Source organism: Chlorocebus sabaeus, chromosome 10, assembly GCF_047675955.1.
Source record: "Chlorocebus sabaeus isolate Y175 chromosome 10, mChlSab1.0.hap1, whole genome shotgun sequence".
NCBI lineage: Eukaryota > Metazoa > Chordata > Mammalia > Primates > Cercopithecidae > Chlorocebus > Chlorocebus sabaeus.
The window spans coordinates 58437150-58461403 of NC_132913.1; the positions used below are offsets into that span (position 1 = coordinate 58437150).

General features: G+C 38.8%; 1 protein-coding gene and 1 pseudogene across 1 annotated transcript in view; one reads left to right on the forward strand and one right to left on the reverse strand.

Moving 5' to 3' along the window:
• TLK1 (tousled like kinase 1) overlaps positions 1 to 22781 on the reverse strand; it is a 166186-nt gene extending 143405 nt beyond the window's left edge. Inside the window, exon 1 of the mRNA XM_007965328.3 lies at positions 22183 to 22781. Coding sequence (XP_007963519.2) covers positions 22183 to 22321 — 139 coding nt within the window. The 5' untranslated portion in view covers positions 22322 to 22781. The remainder of the gene's footprint in view (positions 1 to 22182) is intronic.
• On the forward strand, positions 8666 to 8763 carry LOC119625554 (small nucleolar RNA U13; annotated as a pseudogene).
• Positions 22782 to 24254: the final 1473 nt, after the last annotated feature.

Genomic DNA, 24254 nt, shown 5'->3' on the forward strand with positions numbered 1-24254 from the left:
TAAATTCAAAAAAGAATATCAACAAATTAAAATGTTGATTCAATAAAGTGATTTTTTTTTTAAATAAAAAGCCATAGTCTTTTCTGTGGCTTTCGATTTTATTTCTACCCCCAAGCCATCTACACAGACACCCAGGCACATGCACACATGTCTTATGTTTAATACCTTCAGTATCTGAAGTAGGCCTCAGTTTTAAGATAAACTTTCAGCCAGGTGCAGTGGCTCAAGCCTGTAATCCCAACACTTTGGGAGGCTAAGGCGGGTGGACTGCCTGAGCTCAGGAGTTTGCGACCAACCTGGGCAACACAATGAAACCCCGTCTCTACTAAAATACAAAAAATAAGGTGGGTGTGGCAGCGTGCGCCTGTAGTCCCAGCTACTTGGGAGGCTGAGGCAGGAGAATTGCTTGAACCCAGGAGGTGAAGGTTGCAGTGAGCCAAGATCACGCCACTGCACTACAGCCTGGGTGACAGAGTGAGACTCTGTCTCAAAAAAAAAAAAAGATAAACTTTCATTAGTTATTAAGCTCTTTGGGCACTCTTAATAAACATAGGATTTATACCACTATTCAGTTATACAGCTTTGTCTTCTCAAATAACTGGATTGAAAGTTATTTTTACTTCATACAAATTTAGAAAAGGCATCCTATGAAAGTCAAATTATACAATAAAATTATTGAGAATGATAATAAAAAGTTTGCATCACTTTTATCACTTTCTTAAAAGCAAGCTCAAGGGGGTAGACATAGAGGTTGTAATTTATTGTGTGAGCTTTCAAAGACAACTAAAATGCTTGCTTATATCAAGAAGTTTTAGACAGTGTTCTAACTGGCCATGTATGTTTGTTTCAGCCAGTTAACTTATTAACATAAAATTTAAGGAAAAATAGAATTTGTTAAATACTAATATACTTAAAACGACATAATTAATATATTTATTTTGGCTTTATAATAGCAAATAGAGAGTAGATAACTACCATAAATTGATCTTCACTGCAGACCTTCAAATTTCAGATGCCAGCATTTGGAGGACAGTATGAAATAACGTAACCCCTCTGAAAAATTCCAATCATTTTTTTCTCAAGGTAGAGAAGAAAATTAGTCCAAAGAAACTTAAGTAATCTTAACATAAAAACAATCACACTCCTTGTAGTTAGTAAATACTATAGTAAGCCTTGGCAGTAATGAGCAGGAGTAACAAGTCCAAGATGAGATTTAAGACTGTTTTAATTTTTAAAACAAGTCACAAATAGAAACAGTAATAAAGATGTGGAAAACTGCTTAATCTCTTGATAATCAAATATATGTAGTAAGTAAAATAACACGTAATACCATCCCTACTTAACAAGCCAAACACTTCCTAAAACTACCATGAGAGCAGTAATGTTTCCATTAAACTGGTTCATATGTATGTGTTGCTAGTGGCACTCTAAAGTTACAACTCGTACAATACAGTAACATCCCTAAAGACATTCATATTTTTTGACTAAATAACTCAATCAACAAATTGAAACAGTAACTAAAATACGTAAGATGAAATTTTCCAAAGGGATAAAGGGTATGTTATACTGTAAGCAACTCTAAAAGTCTGTTTCGAAAGCTAAAACATTTTTTATATTAAATTAGTGCTCAAAGGGTAATAATTTAAAAGCAGCAAAGTGACTAAAGATGTGTATCACATTTTTACTTACAGGACAAAGAATTGAGTACAGAGCTGAGAAAATACCCAGCATTAAAGAAATAGGATATGTATACACACACACACACACACACACACACAAACATAAAAAATGTGATTTCATGAAGAGCTGTCTTTTAAAAATATACTGTAATGCTCTGAAGATTTTATCTGAATCCAAATGTAACTTACATTGGTACTAGCCAGTTGCCAAAAAAAGACTTTTAAAATAACAGTAATCTGTCTGGGCATGGTGGCTTACGCCTGTAATCCCAGCACTTTGGGAGGCAGTGGTGGGCGGATCACTCGAGGTCACGGGTTTGAGACCAGGTTGGACAACAAGGCGAAACCCTGTCTTTACTAAAAATTCAAAAATTAGCTAGGCGCGGTAGCATGCGCCTGTAGTCCCAGCTAACTTGGGAGGCTGAGGCAGGAGAACAGCCTGAATCCAGGAGGCAGAGGTTGCAGTGAACTGAGATCCCACCACTGCACTCCAGCCTGGGCAAGAGAGTGAGACTCTGTCTCAAAAACAAAAAACAACAACAACAACAACAACACAAAAACCAGCTGTCTTCAAGGCATCAAAGGCAAAGATAGTTCTGCTTCCAATTAAACCTACAACTCCAGATGGCTAACTGCTCCACAAGTTGGTCCTATTCAAACTCTGTATATAACCCAGTGGTCCCCAACCTTTTTTGGCACCAGTGGCCAGTTTTGTGGAAGACAATTTTTCCATGGACCAGGGGTGGGGTGGGGTGGGGTGGGGTGCAGTAGAGATGGTTTCAGATGAAACTGTTACACCTCAAATCATCAGGCATTAGAGTTCGATTCTCATAAGGAGCGAGCAACCTAGATCCCTCGCATGTGCAGTTCACAACAGGGTCCATGCTCCTCTGAGAATCTTACATGGCGGATGATCTGACAGGAGGTGGAGCTCAGGTGGGAATGCTCACTGGCCTGCTGCTCACCTCCCGCTGCGTGGCTGGTTCCTCACAGGCCAGCGACCAGTATGGGTCTGCAGCCCTGGTGTTGCAGACTCCTGATATAACCAACTGATAATTTAAACAAAAGGACGATAAAGAGGCTGAGAGAAGAAGAGCATGGTTAAGAGGAGAAAAAGATTCAAATTCACTCAAAATTTCAAAACCAAGTAAAGTATTAAAAATAAGAGCAAACAAGGACTTTCTACTTCCAGTAATGGTGATCAGGTCATCAAACCAATCTCTGGCTGAAGAAACTTGCAAAGTTGAACTAAGTTTAAAAAAAGAAAAGTCTGCTTCTAGAGATCAGGCAGTAAAGAAATGGGGCCAGAATTCACGAAGTTCCCAGAGGTGAGTCTGGTATACCATTTCTTCTCCCCTACAGGCATCTGCTGATTTAAGCAGTGACTCTGAGGCTGGGAAGCTAAGGAAAACATCTGACAGCCTCACTGGGCTAGCCAGACAAAAATGAGACCCTGAGCCTCCCTCAAACTCTGGGTTGGAATCTCAACCTCAGAGCAAAAGGAATACAATTAAAGCCCAGCTTCAAATAATCTCAATCCTTAAAAGTGAATTAAGAAAAGCAGATTTATAGGGCCCCTATATTTCTGTCAAAATTAGATGTAAATTTTATGTCATGGAAGACTACCATTATTCTAAGCCTCAAATTACTTCTATAGTTTTTCACATCAAATGTCTCATACACAATAAAAAACAATCAGATATCCAAGAAAATAACACAAATAAAATGCAAATGAAACATGGAACAAGACCCAAAGGGATCTAGATAATTAAGTTATCAGACACAGACTGTCAAATAAGTATGCTGAGTAGCAAGACTGAGAACTTTAGCAGAAAACCTGAAACTAAAGAGAATAAAACTGAAATTCTAGAACTAAAAAGTAAAATAAACTAAATTAAAGAACTCAGTGTATGAGTCTGATGGCATATTAGACACAGCCTAAGAGAAATAATGAACTGGAAGATTGGTCAGAAAAATATATCTTTAAAAATGCACACAAGAATAAAAAGATAAAACATACAAAAAAGGATGTAAGAAACACAAGGCAAATTTAAGAATGTCTAATGCATGTATAACTGGAGTACCAGGAGGAAAAAAGATGACAAGACAGGAGCACTATCTGAAGTGATACGGTCTGAGAATTTTCCAAAACTGATGAACACACTCGTCAGTCCTGTACAACACAACTTTCTATTCTACTGATAGAATGATGCAACAGAACTTTCTATTCTATTGATAGAATGATGGAAACCTTCTCCATCTGCCAATACAGTAACTAACAGAAACATTTGGCTACTGAGAACTTAAAATGTGAGGAATTGAATTTATAACTTTTTAAATGTTAATTGGTATCAACAGTTACATGCAGCTAGTGGCTGGCACTGGGCAGTGCAGTCCTAAGTCACAGATATAAGAAGTCCTACAAACACCAAGCTGAACAAGTAAAAGACACCTAGACATATCACAGTAAAACTGCTGAAAACTAAAAATAAACACCCCCACTGCAACAAAAACAAAAAGTGACCAGAGATCTACAAGCTAGAGTACAGTCAAAGGAGCAACAATAAGACTGAGAGTTGATTTCTCAACAGAAACTCTGGAAACCAGGTCTCAAGGGCACTGTGCATAGCTGCAACATGACAAATGAAAATAACTGCCCACCAAGACTTCTATACCCAGCTCCCTCCCCACAAAAAATCCCTTCAAGAATAAAAAATGAAAAAAAAAAAAGGGATTATCAGATAAGCAAAAAAGAATTCCTCAACAGATAGCCCCAAACAGAGAGAGAAAAAAAAAAGAGGGAGTATTTTCAGAGAGAGAAAATCAACCCAGCTAGAAGCCTGGAAATGCACTGAAGATTGAAGGAAAAAAACTGAGTATATAAACAAATTTAAATGTATAATTACTGAATAAAACACTAATGATAATATCTTGCGGGGAGTTAAAATATCAGAGAACTATCTGGCAATAGTATATAATTCTGGAGAGGGAAATGTACAATTAATGTTTTCTAACGTTGCTGCACTAACCAGAAAGAGAAAAAAGTGCTAACTTATATCGCACTTTAACACAGAAAGGAAGCATATTGTAATCTCTAGGATAAACATTAAAAACAAATTTAAAAAAAGATGGTCTAACTATTAAGCCAAGTTAGGAAGTGGGGGGTATTTGGAACAAAAAATAATAATAATCCCAAAAGCAGGAGAAAAGAATAAGAGAAAGTTCAAACAGGATAAATAGAAATCATTTATTAGGAGTATCAATTTAAACCTAAATATATCAGCAAGCATATTAAATGTAAATGTACTAAATGTTCCAATTAAAGAATAAACATGGTCAAACTAGTTTTTTTAACTAATATATGCAACTTACAAGATATAGCTAAAACTCGAAAGCTGAAAGAATGGAAAAAGCTGTATCATGCAAAAACCAAATGAAAGTGTATCTGTCTTAACACTAGATACAAATACTACAAGGTAAAATGCAATACTGAGATAAAGAGGGACACAATAAGAAGTTTGATTCACCAGGTAGCTTTTAAAAAGCCTTGACTTGTCGGCACTTATTAACCTAACCAAAATACATAAAACAAAAACTGACAAATCAAACACACAAACAGACAAATGTTATAATCATTTGGGGATATTTTAACAAACCTTTGTCTGAATAGGAGCAAACAAATGCAAAAGCAGTAACAATCTGAAACAGAAACAAACTTGATAGGACATATTATACCACATCTAACAACTATAGCCTATAAATATTTTGTTGTTGTACACAAGGAAGGTTTACCCAAAAAGACCGTATGTTGAACCATAAAGCAAGTCTCATATTTCCAAGAACTGAAGTCCTGGGATTTAAATCTTACTAGAGTGGAGTCAAATTAGAAATCAGGGCTGAGCATGGTGGCTCACATCTGTAATCCCAGCTACCAGGGAGGCAGGCTGAGGCACAAGAACCACTTTAACCCAGGAGGCAGAGGTTGCAGTGAGCCAAGATCATGCCACCACTCCAGCCTGGCCAACAAAGCGAGACTCCATCTCTAAATAAATAAATAAATAAATAAATAAATGCATGAATGGACAAAGGGGTCAGTAGTGACAAACTTTACTGAAAGTAAGGAAATGACATCAAATGGTAAATGAATAGACAAGTAAGGTTAGTACAACAAACTATAAAATGTATGTCTTTTCCTTATCTCAGTTTCATCAAAAGATATATCTGGGAGGCCAAGGTGGAAGGATCACTTGAGGTCAGGAATTCAAGGTCAGCCCAGTCAATACAGTGAAACCCCAGCTCTAGTAAAATACAAAAAATTAGCTGGGTGTGGTGGTATGTGCCTTTAATCCCAGCTACTCAAGAGACTGTGGCATGAGAATTGTTTGAACCCAGGAGGCAGAGGCTGCAGTGAGCCAAGATCACATGACTGCACTCCACACGACTGGGCAGAAGAGCGGAACTCTATCTGCCCCCCGCACCCCCCAAACAAAGGGTGATGGAATAGAGCTATACAGGACTAAAGTTTCTATATATTGCTGCAATTAAAGTAACTATGAAGTCGACCCTGATAAGCTACGATATATAAATGTGAGCCCTACTGTAATCACTAGTAATTCAAATATAGTTTTAAAATGATTAAAGAAATTAAAATGTTACACTGGGAAATACTCATGTAATACAAAAAACAGCAGTAGAGAAGGGAAAGAGGACAAAAGATAAATGAGACATATAGAAAACAAAACAGAAAAGTGGCAGACAAATTTAATCCTATCAGTAACACTAAATGTGAATGGATTAAATAACACACTCAAGAGGCAGAGATTACCAGATGGGGTTTTAAAAGAATAAGACTCAATTAAATGCTGTCTACTTAAGACATATTTTAGATTCAAAAATGCAAACAGGACAGGGTAAGATGTAAATGGATGGGAAAAAACATATCATGCAAAAGAGCTGGCATGAATATACTAATATCAGACAAACTTTTAAAAACTGTTTAATGTTTTGAGAGGTAAAGAGAAACATTTTAAAACAATTATGGGTCAATTTATTAGGAAGACAGAACAATTATAATCATTTGCACTTCATGACAGAGCCCCAAATTACATGAAACAAAACTGAGAGAATTAAAGGGAAAAATAGACAAGTCAAGAATAATAGCTGGAAGAATAACCCACTTTCAATAATGAATAGAACAACTAGGCAGAAGATCAATAAGGAAACAGAAAACAAACACTATAATCAACTAGATGGAAAAGACATCTAGAGAACATTCTGCCCAACAACACAATACACATTTTTCTAAAAAAGCACACATGGAACATTCTCCAGGACAGATGATCTATGCTAGACCATAAAACAGGCATCAAAAAACTGAAAAGGAAAGAAAGGATACAAAGTATGTTCTCTGACCACAATAGAATTAAATTAGAACTCAGTAACAGAAAAAAAATCAGGAAATTCACAAATATGTAGAAATTAACATATTCCTAAATAACTAATGGGTCAAATGAAATAAAAAGAAAAATTAGAAAATACTTGAGATGAATAAAAACAAAAATGCAACATATCAAAACTTATGGAATGAACTAAATCAGTACTTAGAGGGAAATTTACAGCTATAATGCCTGAATTAAAAACAGAAAATATAGGAAAACATTTTTATGAACTTGAGATAAGAAAAGTCTTCTTAAATACCATAAAGAAAAGACAAAAGCAGGCCACAGAATAGGGGGAAAAAGTTTTAATAAAAAATAAGACTTCTCATCCAAAATACAAAAAGAATGCCTTCAAATATGGTTTTCAAAAGACAAACACAAAAGACAAATGAACAAAAGATTTGAACAAGCACTTCACAAAGGATAATCAAAAGACCAATAAACTTCATGAAAAAGTGGTAAACATCCTTAGTCATCAAGGAAACAAAAATTAAAACCACAGAGACACCATCTTACAGTCAGGCATGGTGGCTCACACCTATAATCCCAGCACTTTGGAAGGCCAAGATGGGCAGATCACTTGAAGACTTGAGTTCAAGACCAGCCTGGCCAACATGGTGAAACCCCGTCTCTACCAAAAATACAAAACTTAGCCAGGCATGGAGATGCATGCATGTAGTCCCAGCTACCGGGAAGGCTGAGGCAGGAGAATCATTTGAACCCAGGAGGCGGAAGTTGCAGTGAGCTGAGATTGTGCCACAGCACTCCAGCCTGGACAACAGCGTGAGACTCTGTCTCAAAAAAAACAAAACAAAACAAAACAAAAAAACAAATATAATGTATGAAGAGACAGGTATAAACGTGTTCATAATACCATTATTAATATTTTGTCAAGTAGAAACGATCCAAATGTCAATCAACAAAGTATAAAATGTAGTACATTCACACAAAGTAATATTATAGTGCAATGAAAATTGTAGTTTCAGAAAATAATGTGGATGAATCTTACAAATAATATGTGGGGCAAAAGTAGATACAAAATATATACTGTGTGGATCCATTTATATAAAACTCAAAAACAGGAATAACTAAATCAGAATAATGGTTACTTTGGGGAGCATGGAGAAGGTAGTGACTGATGGGGAAGGAGAGTTTTTGAAGTGCCGGCAATATTCTATTTCTTGTCTCAATGGTCATTACATAGGACAGAGTTTATAATAACTTACTGAGCACTACTCTGTGTGCCTTTTCTCTATGTGTTATGCTTCAATACAAAAGATAAAATACCATATAAAATTTAGAAATAAAATCAGTTGAATCACACTAAAATTAGAGTACTTGAACTTCAGAAAGCAGTAACTTTTAAAGACTTATACTCATTAAAGTATCATAAAGAGCCAGGCATGGTGAAGTGTGCCTGCAGTCCTAGCTATTTAGGAGGCGGAGGTGGGAGAATCACTTGAGCCCAGGAGTTCAAGGCTGCAGTGAGCTATGATTGCACCATTATACTCCAGTCGGGACAACAGAGTGAGACTCTGTAAGAATGGGATCCTTTTGTAGTTCGTAAGTGTGATGACTGGGTGCTCACACACGAGAGGTGCCTCTCTCAAACCTTGTTATGACATCAGCATATGACCCATCTGACAAGAAAATAAATAAATAAAATATAAAGAAAAACTGGTATTGAATTCAATAAAAGCATAAAAGTTTATACAATGGAAAATATTCAAATGTATAAAAGAAAAAATATGATGGTGGAAATAGTTTCATCAAATGTAACAATAATTAACATCACTACCATCTATTCTCATGTCTAAGATACAGACATCAAGAAAAACTGGCTTTGGGCTTTTGATAAAAATATTAAGTTCAATCTCACTACCAATCAAGACATACCAACTGAAACAAGATACCATTTAACAGCAGTTAAACTGGAGGAAAACTGTGTAACTCCCTTCTCTAGGGAGTACTTTGTTCACAACCTCTGTGGCAGAAATACAATTTCCTTCCTTCCCACTTCTCCTTTTTAGAAAACTTTATTTCACAGCACTGGAAACAGTTGCTCAATGATCCACAAGAGAACAATGCTACTGTGATTCCTGAATTTCCAGTTCCTACTTCAGTCTCCTTAAGGCCTAACTGGGGTCTAAGGGATATCCAGCTCTATAACCTTCTACTACTATAAATCTGTTTTGCTTAAGTTAATTTCTAGCAACCAAATGGCCAATGAATATAACACCTTGATACAGCTTATCTCAGAAGCTGAAAACTGGCAACTTGGGTTGTTTTACCTAACCCACAAGGTGTTCTTCAAAAGTATAAATTAAATGTTAGAAATTATCCTTCCTCACTAGACTGTGACTAAGCTCCTAGTAGGCAAGGACTAACTTCATCATATCTATCTTTGTTTCCTTATTACTGGACTTCAGGTCCAAAAATACTTGCTGAATGAACAAACTATGCCAATAAGGTTTCTATAAAATTCTACAGCTCTGACAACTGATTGATCTCAGAGAACAACAGACTAAAATCCTAGTTATACCACTGAGAAAACAACAGTGACAATATAGATTAAATGACATAAAAATACTCACCCCCCTTTGCCCAGTAAGCCAAATCTTTGAAATGTAAAAATCAAAAAGTAATTTACAGTTGTGATCACAGAACAGTATAGCCTTGAACTTCTGGGCTCAAATGATCCTCCTGCCTCAGCCTCCCAAGTAGTTGGGACTACAGGCACGCTCCACTGCACCTGGCTTATGTTTTAACTATTACTATTACGTGTGGATATAATGATACTTTAGAATTTAAATGTTTTCCTCTCTGTTTATGTGGCAAAGAATAGGGAACAAGTACTATCTGAATAAATGTTCCTTATAGCCATAGCATGCTTGACTTCGATGGTTTATTTCTCCAGCCTGTCGAAGAATTGTAGCTCACAGATGGAGATTTCGAATGATGTCCTGAATTGCTGCTTTCATCATCTTAGTGCCTGTAATTTTCTGTGGCTTTAGAAATGATCACCTGTATAAGACACGGTTACACCATTTTAAGTGTCAAGCACTAGATTTGGATTAGCAGTGTTTATACATTATATTGGTACGCAGTCATTCCTTTTTTTTTTTTTTGAGATGGAGTCTCATTCTGTTACCCAGACGGGAGTGCAGTGGCACAATCTTGGCTCACTGCAACATCCACTGCCCAGGTTCAAGCGATTCTCCTGCCTCAGTTTCCCGAGTAGCTGGGATTTCACGTGCGTGCCACCACATCCGGCTAATTTTTTGTAGTTTTACTTGAGATGCGGTTTCACCGTGTTACTCTGGATGGTCTCGATCTCCTGACCTCGTGATCCACCCACCTCAGCCTCCCAAAGTGCTGAGATTACAGGCATGAGCCACTGTGCCCAGCAGCAGTTGTATACTTTAAAGCACTATATTGCAAATTTTAAAAGGGGCCTACACTGTTTTTTGTGTGTTCTTACTAGTACCAAGGAGAGAGAGTGCTTTATGTGCACTAGGTGCCTAATAATGTGTGTTTACCAGTGGGAATATAGGCAGTGTGGTATAGGGATTAGGACTGTGGACTTGCGTTGGCAACCTTTTTTCAATCACTTCTCATTTGTGTGACTTTGGGCATGTTGTTTGTCATTGTTGCTCTTGGTGGTGAATTTTTTCTTTTGAGAGAAAGGCGAGACAAAAAACAAGGTAATATTATGGAGTCATTGAAAAGTAATTGAAAAGTAACTTTTAGACTATGTTTGGTCATTTGTACATGTTCCCATATTGCACAGTTTTCCTAATTATCTTTTAAGTGAATGTATACAACGCTGGGCGCAGTGGCTAACACCTGGAATCCCAGCACTTTGGGAGGACAAGAAGGGTAGATTACCTGAGGTCAGGTGCATTCAAGACCAGTCTGGCCAACAGGGTGAAACCCCGTCTCTACCAAAAATACAAAAATTAGCCAGGCGTGGTGGTGCGTAGTAGTCCCAGGTACTCAGGAGGCTGAGGTGTGAGAATTGTTCGAACCCTGGAGGCAGAGGTTGCAGTGAGCCAAGATCATGCCACTATACTTCAGCCTGGGTAACAGGGCGAGACTCTGTTTTTTTAAAAAAAAAATATATATATACATATACATATCTATATTAAAAAAATATGTAAAACGTTTAGTTGATATACATACCAAAACTTAATCACAGTTGTTGGTCTCATTTCTTCTCACTATATAATACTGTGGTAAATATTATGCATACAGTCATTTTTCATCCTTTGAATTGCTTTTTTTTTTTTTTTTTTTTTTTTTTTTTTACATTTCTAAGATTTGCCTTACTGGGAGTAAATAAATTATATTTCTCTCCAGCCTGGACAACAGAGAAAGATCCTGTCTCTAAAAAAAAAAGGGGGCGGGGACGGGGGGCAGGCAGGGAGAAGCAGTAGCAAGAGAAGAAGAAAAGAAATGAAAAAATTCATAGTGAGTTGTTACAGTGCCATGCATTTCTCATTTAATTTCACAACCTTGTGACATAGTTACTATTACTATCCCACCCTATCAAAAATAAAATCTACAGATAAGGCATTGAGAGGTTAAGTAACTTAGTATAATTAAGTGGCAAAACCCTTGAAACTATTATGTTATATTAACTTGTTAATGCAATAATGTATTTTACACATGCTACCAACATCCAAAAAGTATAATGCTGCCAACTAGGTCAGAGAAGTAGGAGACACTGGGAGGAAAAATAAAGGAGGGGCAGGAGCTTGCAAAGTGGTACCATTTATTAGCCTTTTGGTTTTGTTGTTTAAAACTATACAATAGACTGGGCACAATGGCTAATGCCTGTAATCCCAACCCTTAGAAAGGCAGAGGCAGGAGGACTGGTTGAGCCCAAGGGGTTCAAGACCAGCCTGGGCAACATAGGGAGACCATGTCTCCACAAAAAGTTAAAAAATCAGCAGGATGTGGTGGCACGCACCTGTAGTCCCAGCTACTTGGGAGGCTGAGATGAAGGGGTGTGCTTGAGGACAGGAGTTGGAGGTTGCAGTGAGCCATGATCATGTCACTGCGCTCCAGCCTGGGTGGCAGAGTAAGACCTTGTCTCAAAAAAAAAGATAAAGAAAAAGAAAGAAAGAAAGAAAGAAAACTGCATAATAAAAATTTTTTAATAATGAGAATTAAAAATATCCAGAGAAAATATGAAACATTTGATAAACTGCATTAGATATTTGCTCAGTGTCAAGTTTGCAACCCTTTGATTAAGTGCAAGGCATGTGTTAATATTTAAGCCCAGTACAGTATTTCTAAGATGAGCTGAACCCTACCTGGTTCAAAAGTACACGTTCATTTCATGCATGCTGTTGGTATATGAGCTAAGCACATGTATCCTTCAAAAAAATAATCTGGCAACATTTATCAAAAGCCCTAAAATTGTTTTATACTCTGCTCTGGTAATCCCATCACTGAAAATCTAGTATTTAAAAAAAGAGGCTTTTACTGAGTTACTATATCATTATCTATGATAGTCATAAAATTAAAATTAAAAAGACATAACCTAAATGATTCACTATAGTTGTTTTTTTCTCACCATCATCCCTTCCTCAGGAAAACTACACCTCATCCAATTCACGTCATCTCAAGGAGACTGTCAACCATGGCTTTCTGTGGGTTCCCCAACTGACCCTAACCACAGCCACCAAAGTGGCTGCCCTTGCTGTAGCTCATCTCCCAGGTTCCAATGATTGGTTAAGGAACTGACAATCAGAATTGATTACCAACAACCCAGAACTGACGCATGTGGACATCAGGAAAGAGAAGCTGTCTTTCAAGTGTGGTTGCTAAGTTAAAGGTATATGTCTGGGGCTCCAGAAGCAAGAGGCTAGAAAAACACAAAAAGGAGACAAAGAAACCCAGTGACATTACTTGCAACCTTGGATCTAGCTGTTTCCAAAGCCATTCCATCATCCTCCACATACAATTCCCACTATGTGAACCAATACACTCATTTTTTAACTTAACAAAGTTGTGTTAAGTTGTTATCACATGTAACCAAAAGATTCATGACTAACATCCTACCTAAAGAAGAATAGTTAACCAATTATAACCAATTATAGTGCATCCATTCAAGGAAATAACACTGACAGAACAGTGTAACAGTTAAGAGCATGCACTCAGCCCCAGTCTGAATCCTGGAACTGCTAAATATTCTCTGTCTGTGCCTGGGTACATTATTGTTTTTTGGTTTTTTGTTTTTGTTTTTTTTTAAGGCAAGGTCTCCCTCTGCTGCCCTGGTTGGAGTGTAGTGGCGTAATCATGGCTCACTGCAACCTCAACCTCCTGGGCTCAGACGATCCACCTCAGCTTCCCAACTAGCTGCGACTACAGGCGTGCACCACAACGTCCAGCTAATTTTTGTATATTTTGTAGAGACAGGGTTTCACCATGTTGTCCAGGCTGGTCTCGAACTCCTGCGCTCAAGCCATCTGCCCACCTCAGCCTCCTTAAATGATGGGATTACTGGCATGAGCCACTGTGCCTGGCCCTTGGGTACATTACTTAACTTCTCTATGCCTCGATTTCCTCATCTGTAAAGTAGGGATACTAACAGGACTTCATATGATTGTTAGGAGAAGCAAATGAGTTACTATTTACAAATGCCTGGAGAGTGTCCAGCATTAATAAATATGTGTATCTTTAAGTAAATAAGTATCAGAGTAGTATACAAAGTCGAGCTAAACTATATACTTACACAGATGTTTAAAAGAAATCCGCAAGGAAAAGGGAAAACTTGTATTTTTTATGAGGCAAATATACAGTATCAAAAAAGGAAAAAACTAAAACATGTCTCTGGCCTCAGGAGACAGGATGAATATGATTAGTCTCACACAAACCCCTCTGACCTTCCCCAGAGGAACTACATTCATCCTCAGATAGGAAGCCCTTACCTAAGTGTCCAGTGGGGAATCATGAAGTCACACAAGGTATCATTATTAACAGCAGAATTTAAACCTAGTAGTTTACTTCCACCAGCTAATTAGTTTTCAAGGAAAGGCACAAATTTATGAGTATAACCAATTATTAACAAACCATACAGATGAAAAAGAAAAAATATTTTAAGTCATCCCCCAAAAACACTTATATTTGGCTAATGAATCTATGTAGAATATAATCACTTTTATTTAAATACAGGTAAAATCGCCTTCTTGAAATTCATTAAATTTCGGACCTAATGATGAAGCCACATTGGGAAAATTTAATTCAAGTTTGACAACCTACCACCTGGATCTGCTCTGTTCTGCATATCTTTCCACTCCGTGACTAACGAATTCCTATCAGTCCACTCAAATCCTGCCTCTCAATTAGGTTTGCTACATAATACATACTACCAAAGGTTTTATTGTTGTTGTTGTTGTTGTTGTTAGCAATAAAAGAACTAAAACTAAATATGTTGTAAAATACTTTTTTACAGATTAGCTAGACTGCACATCAAGTCTCTTCCCCCTGCCCATATGGAGTACTATTAAGAGAGTCAAAGATCTGCCGCTAAAACATTATAATTTAATTTAAAGCCTTGTCCATCAGGTTATAAAGCCTCCACAATAAATAGACTGCTCACAATAAATAGACTCCACAATAAATAGACAGTGGGAAATTTTTTGTTCAAATTCTAATATTTACTTGTTATGGCTCCAGTGGGCTTATGAGGCCAAAATATTAAGATAAATGGAATTACAAATTAGATTACCTAACATGGAAATAAAATTTTTCATTGATGTATCTCTAACATTTTCCATGAATGGACAAAACTTATCTTAAAAAAAGGAAATATAAGATTTGCACAGCTGGTACAGCTTTCTAAATTGGGTTGTTTGGTTGGGGTTTTTGTATTATTTTTAAAATCTTATCTTCACACGTGTATAAAAACTCATGCAAAAAAAGTTAACAGAAGTTTAGAGGTAAACTGAATAAACCTGGAAGACTGATCAGTAAGTTAAAATTTGCTTAGAAAAACTACTAAAATACTAAAAGCCACATTTTCGTATTTTAGGCAATATATCCCAGTGATTAAAATACACCAACTTGGTTCAAATTCCCATTATGTACTACTCTAGGTCACACTGGTAAGTCACTTTACTTCTCAGTGCTTCAGTTTTTTCATCTGAAAATGGGAATAACAACTGTATACGTCTTAGAGTTATGCAATACAAGAATTAACGTGCGAACACAATAAACTTTAGCTATTACTGTTACTGTTATCCATATCATCCTCTAAAATATAATTCACTTTTATTTAGAATTACTAAAATAAGCATCTTCCTGGGTCTGAAATATGTGCGTACAACAATACATAGAGAGATGACGTATGTGAAACAGTCCTTCGACAAAACTTTTAGTTGAGTGCCAACTCTGTAGAGGATGTCCCACTGTGCACTGAAAATATGGAAATTAACAAAATAGTCTCTGAATTCGAGACCTTTCTGTCTAGTAGACAATATAAATAAAACTACAATAAAAGTACCATGATGCAGATGCTATGGAAACAGACAATCCTATGAGACACTAAACAACACATGCACTTAACTAGGGGCAAACACAGGGGTCTCAGATGAAATAAACTCCAGAAATATTTTCTGAGGAACAATCACCTACTTATTTCACTTCCGGGTAACACATTGTTTGTCTATGCAATTTATATCGTTAACATATTAATAAGTGTTTTCAAAAAAACAAGACTACCTATTACACTACTTACCATGCTCATAAACGTAAACACCCTTTGGTAATAATGAAGATATTTTCTTTTTTCTTTTCTTTTTTTTTTTTTGAGACGGGGTCACTGTGTTGCCCAGGCTGGAGTGCAGTGGCATGATCATATGCCACCATACCCAGCTAATTTTTTTTTTTTTTTTGAGACGGGGTCAGGCTGGTCTCAAATTCCTGGGCTCAAGCAATCCTCCTGCCTTGGTCTCCCAAAGCTGGGATTACAGGCCTGAGACACAGCACCTGGCCTGATAATATTCTCTTAAAAAAACAAAATATAGCCTTGCAAAGGTTATACCGCCTCTTCAAGAAACATTTCCTTCACCAATAAATAAAAGCTACAAACTTTCCCCTACTAAATTATATTAGGACTAATGTCACAGGAATGACAATGTTTTTGAGCTGGAAGAGACCTCTGAGAGCCTCTAATCCAATGCTCTCGTTTTACAGATGAAAAGAAGCTGTGAAGTATAATGGGAAAAAAAAAAAACCAACCTGAAAGTCAGAAAACTGAATTTTGGGCCCAACTGTCTTACAGTGAAAGCCTGTGCAAATTATCTGTTTCCTCATCTGTAAAATGAGAGGTTTGTACTAGATTGCTTCCAAGATCTGTTTCAGCTCTGTAATTCTTGGTTTATGGAACTAAAGCATAGATAAGCAACTTGCCCAAGGTCACACAGCTAGTTAATAGCAAAGTAAAGACAACCCTCAGATTCCAACTATAATCACTTTCTCCCCTATACCATAGTGCTTCTCCTACTTCATAACAATATTCCTGTAATTTATTCTAAGATTCTTGAAAATCATTAATAAGCATGAAGAAGTTTATGAAACTAAATGACTGATTTCTACAGCTCTTCTAGAGAAAATGAGCTTTAAATCCAAATGCAACAAGTACATGAGGTCTCAAGCTGGGTATTATTACCTACTACACTTATTAATATTAAATTGACCTCAAGAAAGTTGTCAGAATTTATGCTTAAATTCTCACCATCTAAAAATCCAACTCACAGAAGAGATTACGTGCCATGCAAAATTAAAATATGAATTGTTGTAAGTAATGATAAATATTACAGGTATAATTCTAGGAATAAGATGGGGATTTAAATTCTTCCATTTATGTTCTAGTTATATTTAATATGCATTTTTAAATTCAAAAGAGATCAATTTAAACACTTTTCTTTCTTCTTTCCTCTTTTCAGACTCTAGGTTTAAAAACATTAGAATAGCTTAAGCATATTACTTCTGAAATCATGTAACAATTACAAATAAAAGACTATATAAATTATGCTCATAGTTTCTCTTACAAAATTGAAAATCAGCCCCTATAGTATTCTAAAATTCTGTGCTGAAATATATTACAACTCTACTAAATTGTATCATAAACAGTATTTGGTTCTCTAAAATGTCTGAAGCTTATTATATTTCACAGGGAATTTAGCAAGATTTCATGAAGACTGATCTTGCTGACATCAGAAAATACAGGAAAATCCTCGGAGGAAAAGCACAATAAAAATGCAAAATAGTAATAAAGTCAACAATAGTTTCATACTACGGACTTGAAAGAACATTCAAAAACGTTAATGAATATATAAGTATAGCTTAACTATATTTAGGGATTTTTAAAGAATCACAGAATGTTTACATTTTTAAATTGGACGAAGCCTTAAGTCACTAATCCAACAGCACTCATCATAAGAATCTACAGAATTTATCTCTACCTCCCCAAAAAACATGTCCCTGTAGTACATTTTAAACTCTCAAAACTAACTACTACTTTCCATTGTCGTTAGTTGTTGCGAGTTCCATTGTAGCTCCACTATTCCAGTGTTTCAAGTCTAGTCATACAGTTCTTACATTCTTGTAAAAAAATTAGACTGACTTCAATCTATGTCTTCCTAATTTTCACCAGTTGGTCTGCCTTCTAAAGCAGGAGAATGGATCTATTCTCCCTCCTACTTATTAAAATTAACAGGTTTTTACATCCTATTTACTGAAATCCAGGTTTCTTAAGTATCTGGAGACAGCTATCATGTCTCCCACCCGTTAGTCTCTTCTGTAAATATATGTTCCTAGACTTCCTATAGATCCTAGAGACATTTCTGGAATACAATGCACTTTCACATTGTAAGTAACTTTAAAAAATAAAAAATAAAAAAACTGCCACTTGTTGAATTTTGATGTAATACCAAAGAATACTCACTCCTTCCTTTTCCAACCATGTATCTACATGAAGCTGGATTCTCTTCACATATCTCAACCAAAACATCACAACAGAAGGCAGACACAAAATCTAGCTGTCTTCTCCTAGTAAGCCAGAAATCAAGGTGATTTGCAAAAATATAAAACACCACCACTGGTCTAGTTTCTTTGGTTTTAGAACATATTTATTCTTCATAAAAATTCTATTTACAACACACTTTACTTTTAAATTAAATATATTTGAAATTGTCATTTAATTTCTAAAATAGAAAATATTAGTAGACATAGCCACATAAACCTAAATCTCCTTGGGGTCCTCAATAATTGTTCAGCAAGCAAAGAGGCTCTGAGGTCAAAAGGTGAAAGCATAGTCTATTTCGCATAAGATTTTCAAACCTCCATTCTGGTTTCTCTCTTTTCTCTCTCCTCTAATGTGTAAATGTACCACTGTAAAGGAGACATCTGTCACGTATCTATTCATGAGCTAGAATCCTTAAACATATAAGCCTGTCTTCCTCCAGCTAGCAATTTCAAAAAATTAAAGGTCTACAGGGCCATCTGGTACACCTTCGTTTTTAACATCTCATTACTAAATTATCTGAAGTCAAATACTTTAATTCTTCTAAGGAATGCAGTCTTTAAATATGGAAACAGAGCAAGTTTACAGTTTAATCGTACTATCATGCCATCTTTTTTTGAGAGAGTGCCTCACTCTGTCACCCAGGCTGGAATGCAATGACGCTATCTAGGCTCACCACAGCCTTGACCTCCCAGGCTCAAGCAATCCTCCCAACTCAGCCTCCCGAACCACACCCAGTTAATTTTTCTATTTTTTGTAGACAGGGTTTCACCGTGTTGTCCAGGCTGGTCTTGAACTCCTGAACTCAAGCAATCCACCCGCTTGGGCCGCCCAAAGTGCTGGGATTACAGGCTTGAGCCACCACTCCCGACCCATACCAACCTTTTGGCCAAGTTTTCACTATTTACAACAACAAAAAAATCAAATTATTTATAATTGGCAGGAGCAGGAAAGAAAATGCAAGTGTTCTGTATAACCAATCATTTGATTCTCAGCAATAACCCACTCAAAAGTACCCATGTACTGATATGAAAAAAACCCAACTACTTATCTAGCCATTATGACACTAGGTTCCTAGGCTTCAACAAAGCAAAACTGGGCTTTACTTGAAAACCTTTTTAACTCCTCACTCCCTTAATCACAGGATTATAGAAGACAAAGTGGGATGGAGATTATAGGTTTAAAAGATTCAACAAAAAATCTAGAGCTACATCACTGAACACCTCAAAGAGAACCACAAGATTGGTAAGGGAAAAAGCTTTGGGACCCAGGGAAAAGAAATCTACACTATATTTGTCATATAATTTCCTAAATTCTAATAGATTCCCAAATCTTAAAGAGCTGTATTGTGTTTGTAATAAAACTATATGAATATGATAATGGTAATAAGGTAAAAAGAGAGAAAGAAAACCACAACATACAGCATCAAAAATAATCGGATTATAATCTTAGATTTTTGGTTTCCAACGTCAAAACTTCAAAATAAGTAACTTTTACAGATGCTTATGGCATATCTTTAAAAGTAACCCATTTTCAAAGTTAAATTTGCCTAAAAGTTCATCACATAGAATATTTATGTAAGTTCATATACATGTTCATCTCTTTGAAGTTTCAATTCTTCTATTACTCTATGTTAAACTGGCTCAATTTTTCAAGAAACAAAGTTCTTGACACATACAAGACATTCAAGTTCCATTAATATCAATGGTTCTTACTAGCAGTAACTAGCGGTCAAAAAGCTTTCTAAAACTTCATCAATTTATATAATGTAGTAACATGTATACCTGAAAAAGGTGCTAAACACTTGTTAAAATAAAAACTGAGATTTCGCTTAATAGAAAACATCTCCATTTTGATACTCAGGCTTCATATTCCTGTTAGCGTTAGTGAAATCTGAGAACACATCGCCAAACTTCAAAATGAATATAACCCTAGAGAGGATTAATAGTTTTAACTTGCATGCTGGTTGGTCAAAAAGAAATATCCCTCTGTAGCTATACAGGTACTTGGCATGAAGTGTAACTTTCACAAAAGCCTGTCCTATGATATCACGAATTAACAGAAACTCACTACTTTAGGTTACATAAAAACCCACTGCAATCTAAACTGTCGGAAAAAATTTATGGTTATCTGGAAGCTCAAGCTAAACGATTCCAACCCCTCCAAATTTTCAAACATCAGGAAAAGTGCAGCATGTTTTTAAGTTGAAGCAACCTCAGAAACTCACAATCTAGATATTTTGTCTCCCAAATTCCCAATACTGATAACAGATGTCAACAGATAAACAATTCAATACTATGTCCTCAGTATGTAGTTCACGGCCTGGCTCACAGTAATGGCTCAATAAATATTCGAGAAACGAATGAACGAACGAATGAATGATGATATAGTCTTAAATAAGAAACGATAAAATGGTCTTTTTGAACTCACAACACTAACACAAAACATCTTAATGAAACTACAAACAAAAGTAAAAGCATGGTAAAAGCACCAACTTCTCTATGAAATACATTTTAAACCGTTCATTTGGAAATTTTCAAGTGCAAAAGAATCATCAGATATATTAAATTTTTAGTCATTTAATACTTTTATATTCTAATAATGAAAGCTCAGCGTTGGGATATGAAAGGGAGAAACGTCAGTCAATGTATTCCGCCTGTTTAATGGATCCCATAAATCAAAGCTTTCCGTGAATTTTCTAGAGCATATTCATGCCAATCTTTTAAGCCTATTGTCACTTTCACACATGCTCACAGGAACAAAATGACAAAGAATGCTATGCCTGAACCACTGGATTCAGGACACAAAACACTTGATTAACAATTGTCAAGGCTCTGAATAGTAAATATCGACGGATATTTTCAAAATAAAGTACTCCCACCGATTCCTACATAAATCGAAGCTCTTGATTTCTTTAAAACATTCACTAGACTGCTGAACTTCCAGACGTTTGAAAATATGCCTACAATCTCCTCGTGTGCGACAACTGGGAGTGAACAACCCGTTTATCAATTGCGGATGAACATCGCTAAGCGTTTTCCAGACAAAAGAGCGTTAAAAGACATTCCATGCACATTTATTCATCACCCATAAATGTGTTTTCTCCCAAATTTCATTTTATGTCGTATACTTAAAGTTAAATACAGCAAGTTGAAATTTTAGTCAAAAGCACGCCGGTGCCTTACAAGCTGTCTAACTGCTACATCTGGTGGCAGCACACTTGCTTGCAAGAAGCCAGAAAACTTAGAAAACAATTGTAACCGATCTGGTGCATGTTTGCAATAACCTTTACACAGATATTTCCCACAAAACCCACGACCCTGTCAGAGAAGAACAGTAGCCTACTTGCAGCAGAGAATATAACGCACAAACACGCAGGAGGCAACGGCGAAGGAGAGAAAGTTGCAACCATCTGGAGGGGCGGTTTTAAAAGCCTGCCCACGAGTCAGTCTGTCGTTTAAATTGCTCTAGTGGGCCACACAGGGGATCAAAGTCTGCCTAGATAATTTCAGTGTCTCTCCCCAAATGAGAGACCCTGCAAGCGAGGGGCATCCTCCAGGTCTGGGGCAGCAAAGCTCGCAGAGCGGGGACCGCCTCTATGGGAGGAGTGCGCGGGGGAAGGGGAGGGGGCTCGAGGACGAAGGCTCCAGCGAGAGGGAAAACCCACCAGAGACCGGAGGCCAGGAGGTTAAGAGTACTGAGTGTGCTGGCAAATGGAGCAGAAAGGGGCTCGCGTCCGGGGGGAGGCTTCCCACCCTCGCAGAACTGGCTCCCAGGAACCCCAGGCGAGTCTGTGCGCCTCGCCCCGTCCCCACCAGCGCGCACCCCCTCGTCGGTCTCCTCCGCCACCCGCGAACCACCACCCACAGCCAGGGCAATACCTCCCCAAGGCCGGGGAGCCGGGCGGCCTCGCGTCCACCTCGCCACCATCCCCCACCCCGGGGTCTGGCGGAGGAGCCCCGGGGGGGCGCGGGGGTCTGCGGCACGGGAGGGGAGGCCCGCGAGCGGGCGCGGGCGCGGCAGTGCTTACCTTCCCTGGGCCTCCCGGATGGCGGCGTGTGATTCAGCAGGGACCTGGCCGCCGCCGCCGAGCCCGGGGTTGGAGACGTGGAGAGCTGGGACCAAGATGGCGGCCCCTCCAAACTTCCACTGCTACTTTGGACACTCATCAAGCTACTTTCTGGGAACCCGACTCCCCCCCTGCGACGGCAGCGGCGGCAACGGCACCGGCACCCGCCTCCGTCATGGCGGGGGCCGCGCTAAGGGCGAGCTAGAGAGCGAGGGCTGGGAGGGGAGAGTCAAGGGGATGGGGGAGGAAACCGAGAAGAGGGGCGGTGGGGAGGAAAGAGGTGAGGGAAGGAGAGGGGACAGGGAGGAGGGAAAGGGGGAGAAGCGAGGGAGCGGGCGGGCGCGCCGGAGAAGAGGCGGAGGGAAAGAGCGCGGCGGCGGAGGCGTCGAGGGGGTGCCCTGGGGCCGGGGTCGGAGCGCGGGCGGAGCGCGGGGTGCGCCGGCCGAGGAGACTTCCGCGGGCGGAACCTGCCGGCACCTCTGCAGTGCGTCGGCCCCCGGCGTCGCCCGGGAGGCGGCGGCGGCGGGAGGTGGGTGGCGGCTGAGGCGGCGGGGTAACCTCTGCATCAGTTACAGGCGGCGGCGGCGTCACGCGCCGCCTGTGCAAACACTATCGCGAGGCTCCTGCGCCTCCGGTAGCGGCGGCGGCGGCAGCGGCGGCCGCGGGAGCAGGCTTGGGGGAGGGACCTGCCAGAGACTGGGGAGGGTGGGGGCATGGGGAGGGAGGGAGCGCGCGAGGGAAGAGACGAGGGCGTCGGGGCGACCGTGCCGCACCCGCGGATCGCCGCGCGGCGCGGGAGCCCGGGGTTGCCGGACTCGCGTGCGCGGGGGCAGCGTCCCCGCGCCGGCCGGAGGGAGGCGCGCCCCCGCCGCGCCACTCGGGCTCGGGCGCTGCTGCCACCTGACTCCCCCTCTATTCCCGCGGAAGCGCGCCTGGCTCCTGACCCACACCCAACCCGGGGAGAAATGCTGCTGCTCTCGCTCAGCTGCCGCTTCTCGGGAGTTCAATGTGATCGTTTCTCAAAATGGAACTGAAAAGTTGAAAGTTCCTTCTTTCTTGCTCCTCTGTACTATGCAGAAAAACGTATGTGCGCCTCCCCGTCTGCAGAATGGGAATAATGACCGAATAAAAGAACTCTGAAATGGGTAGTGGGAGAGTTGGGAAATAAAACTTTCTCGTGTTTTCTAAAAAAGAGTGAAGGAATCTTTAATGAAGAAATTGAAAATTACCGGTTTCGTAGACTGTATGGTATAGCAATTCTTTGTTTTAAAACAGTAAGTGGAAAATCTAAATGAAAAATGTGATTACTGAATTCACATATTTAGGAAAACTATACAGCGTTCATCTTGTAGAAGGTATGGTTTCTAGAAATTTCTAATTTGTTTCTATTGTCTCCGCTGAGTCCCGAGTACAAAAATCCCAAAGCAAATGACAGCATTTGCTAAAATTTATAGATACAGTGTAGCTTTCTACAGACCCACACAAGTACACTCACACCAGGGACTGGGCTTCTTGTACATAAAAGAGCAGTCTAGTTCAGGAAAAGTACAACAAGGTTATTTCTTTCTTTAAAAAAACCAAATTGCATAGAGCACTAAAAAGATTATAACATAACGCTACTGCACAGACATGAGGAAATGGCATGATTACCAGGGGGACAAAAATGTCGTTTCTATTTTTTATTTTTATGACTTTGCATTTCTCATAGTAATGTTTTGTTCAGATAAACTATCATACTAGAAAAGAACCTTGATTGTCAGTTATCTCCAAAAGTAATTGTAGTTGCCTTGTGCTTTAGATACTTCAGTGAGTTTTTAGTCTTGTCTGCTTTTCAAACTTAAGAGGGACATCTGACAACTTTATTGGGGTATGATTGACAAAATAAACTGCACATATTTAAAGTGTACAATTTCTGGCCGGGCGCGATGGCTCACACCAGTAACCCCAGCACTTTGGGAGGCTGAGGCGGGCGGATCATGAGGTCAGGAATTTGAGAACAGCCTGGCCAATATGGTGAAACCCCGTCTCTACTA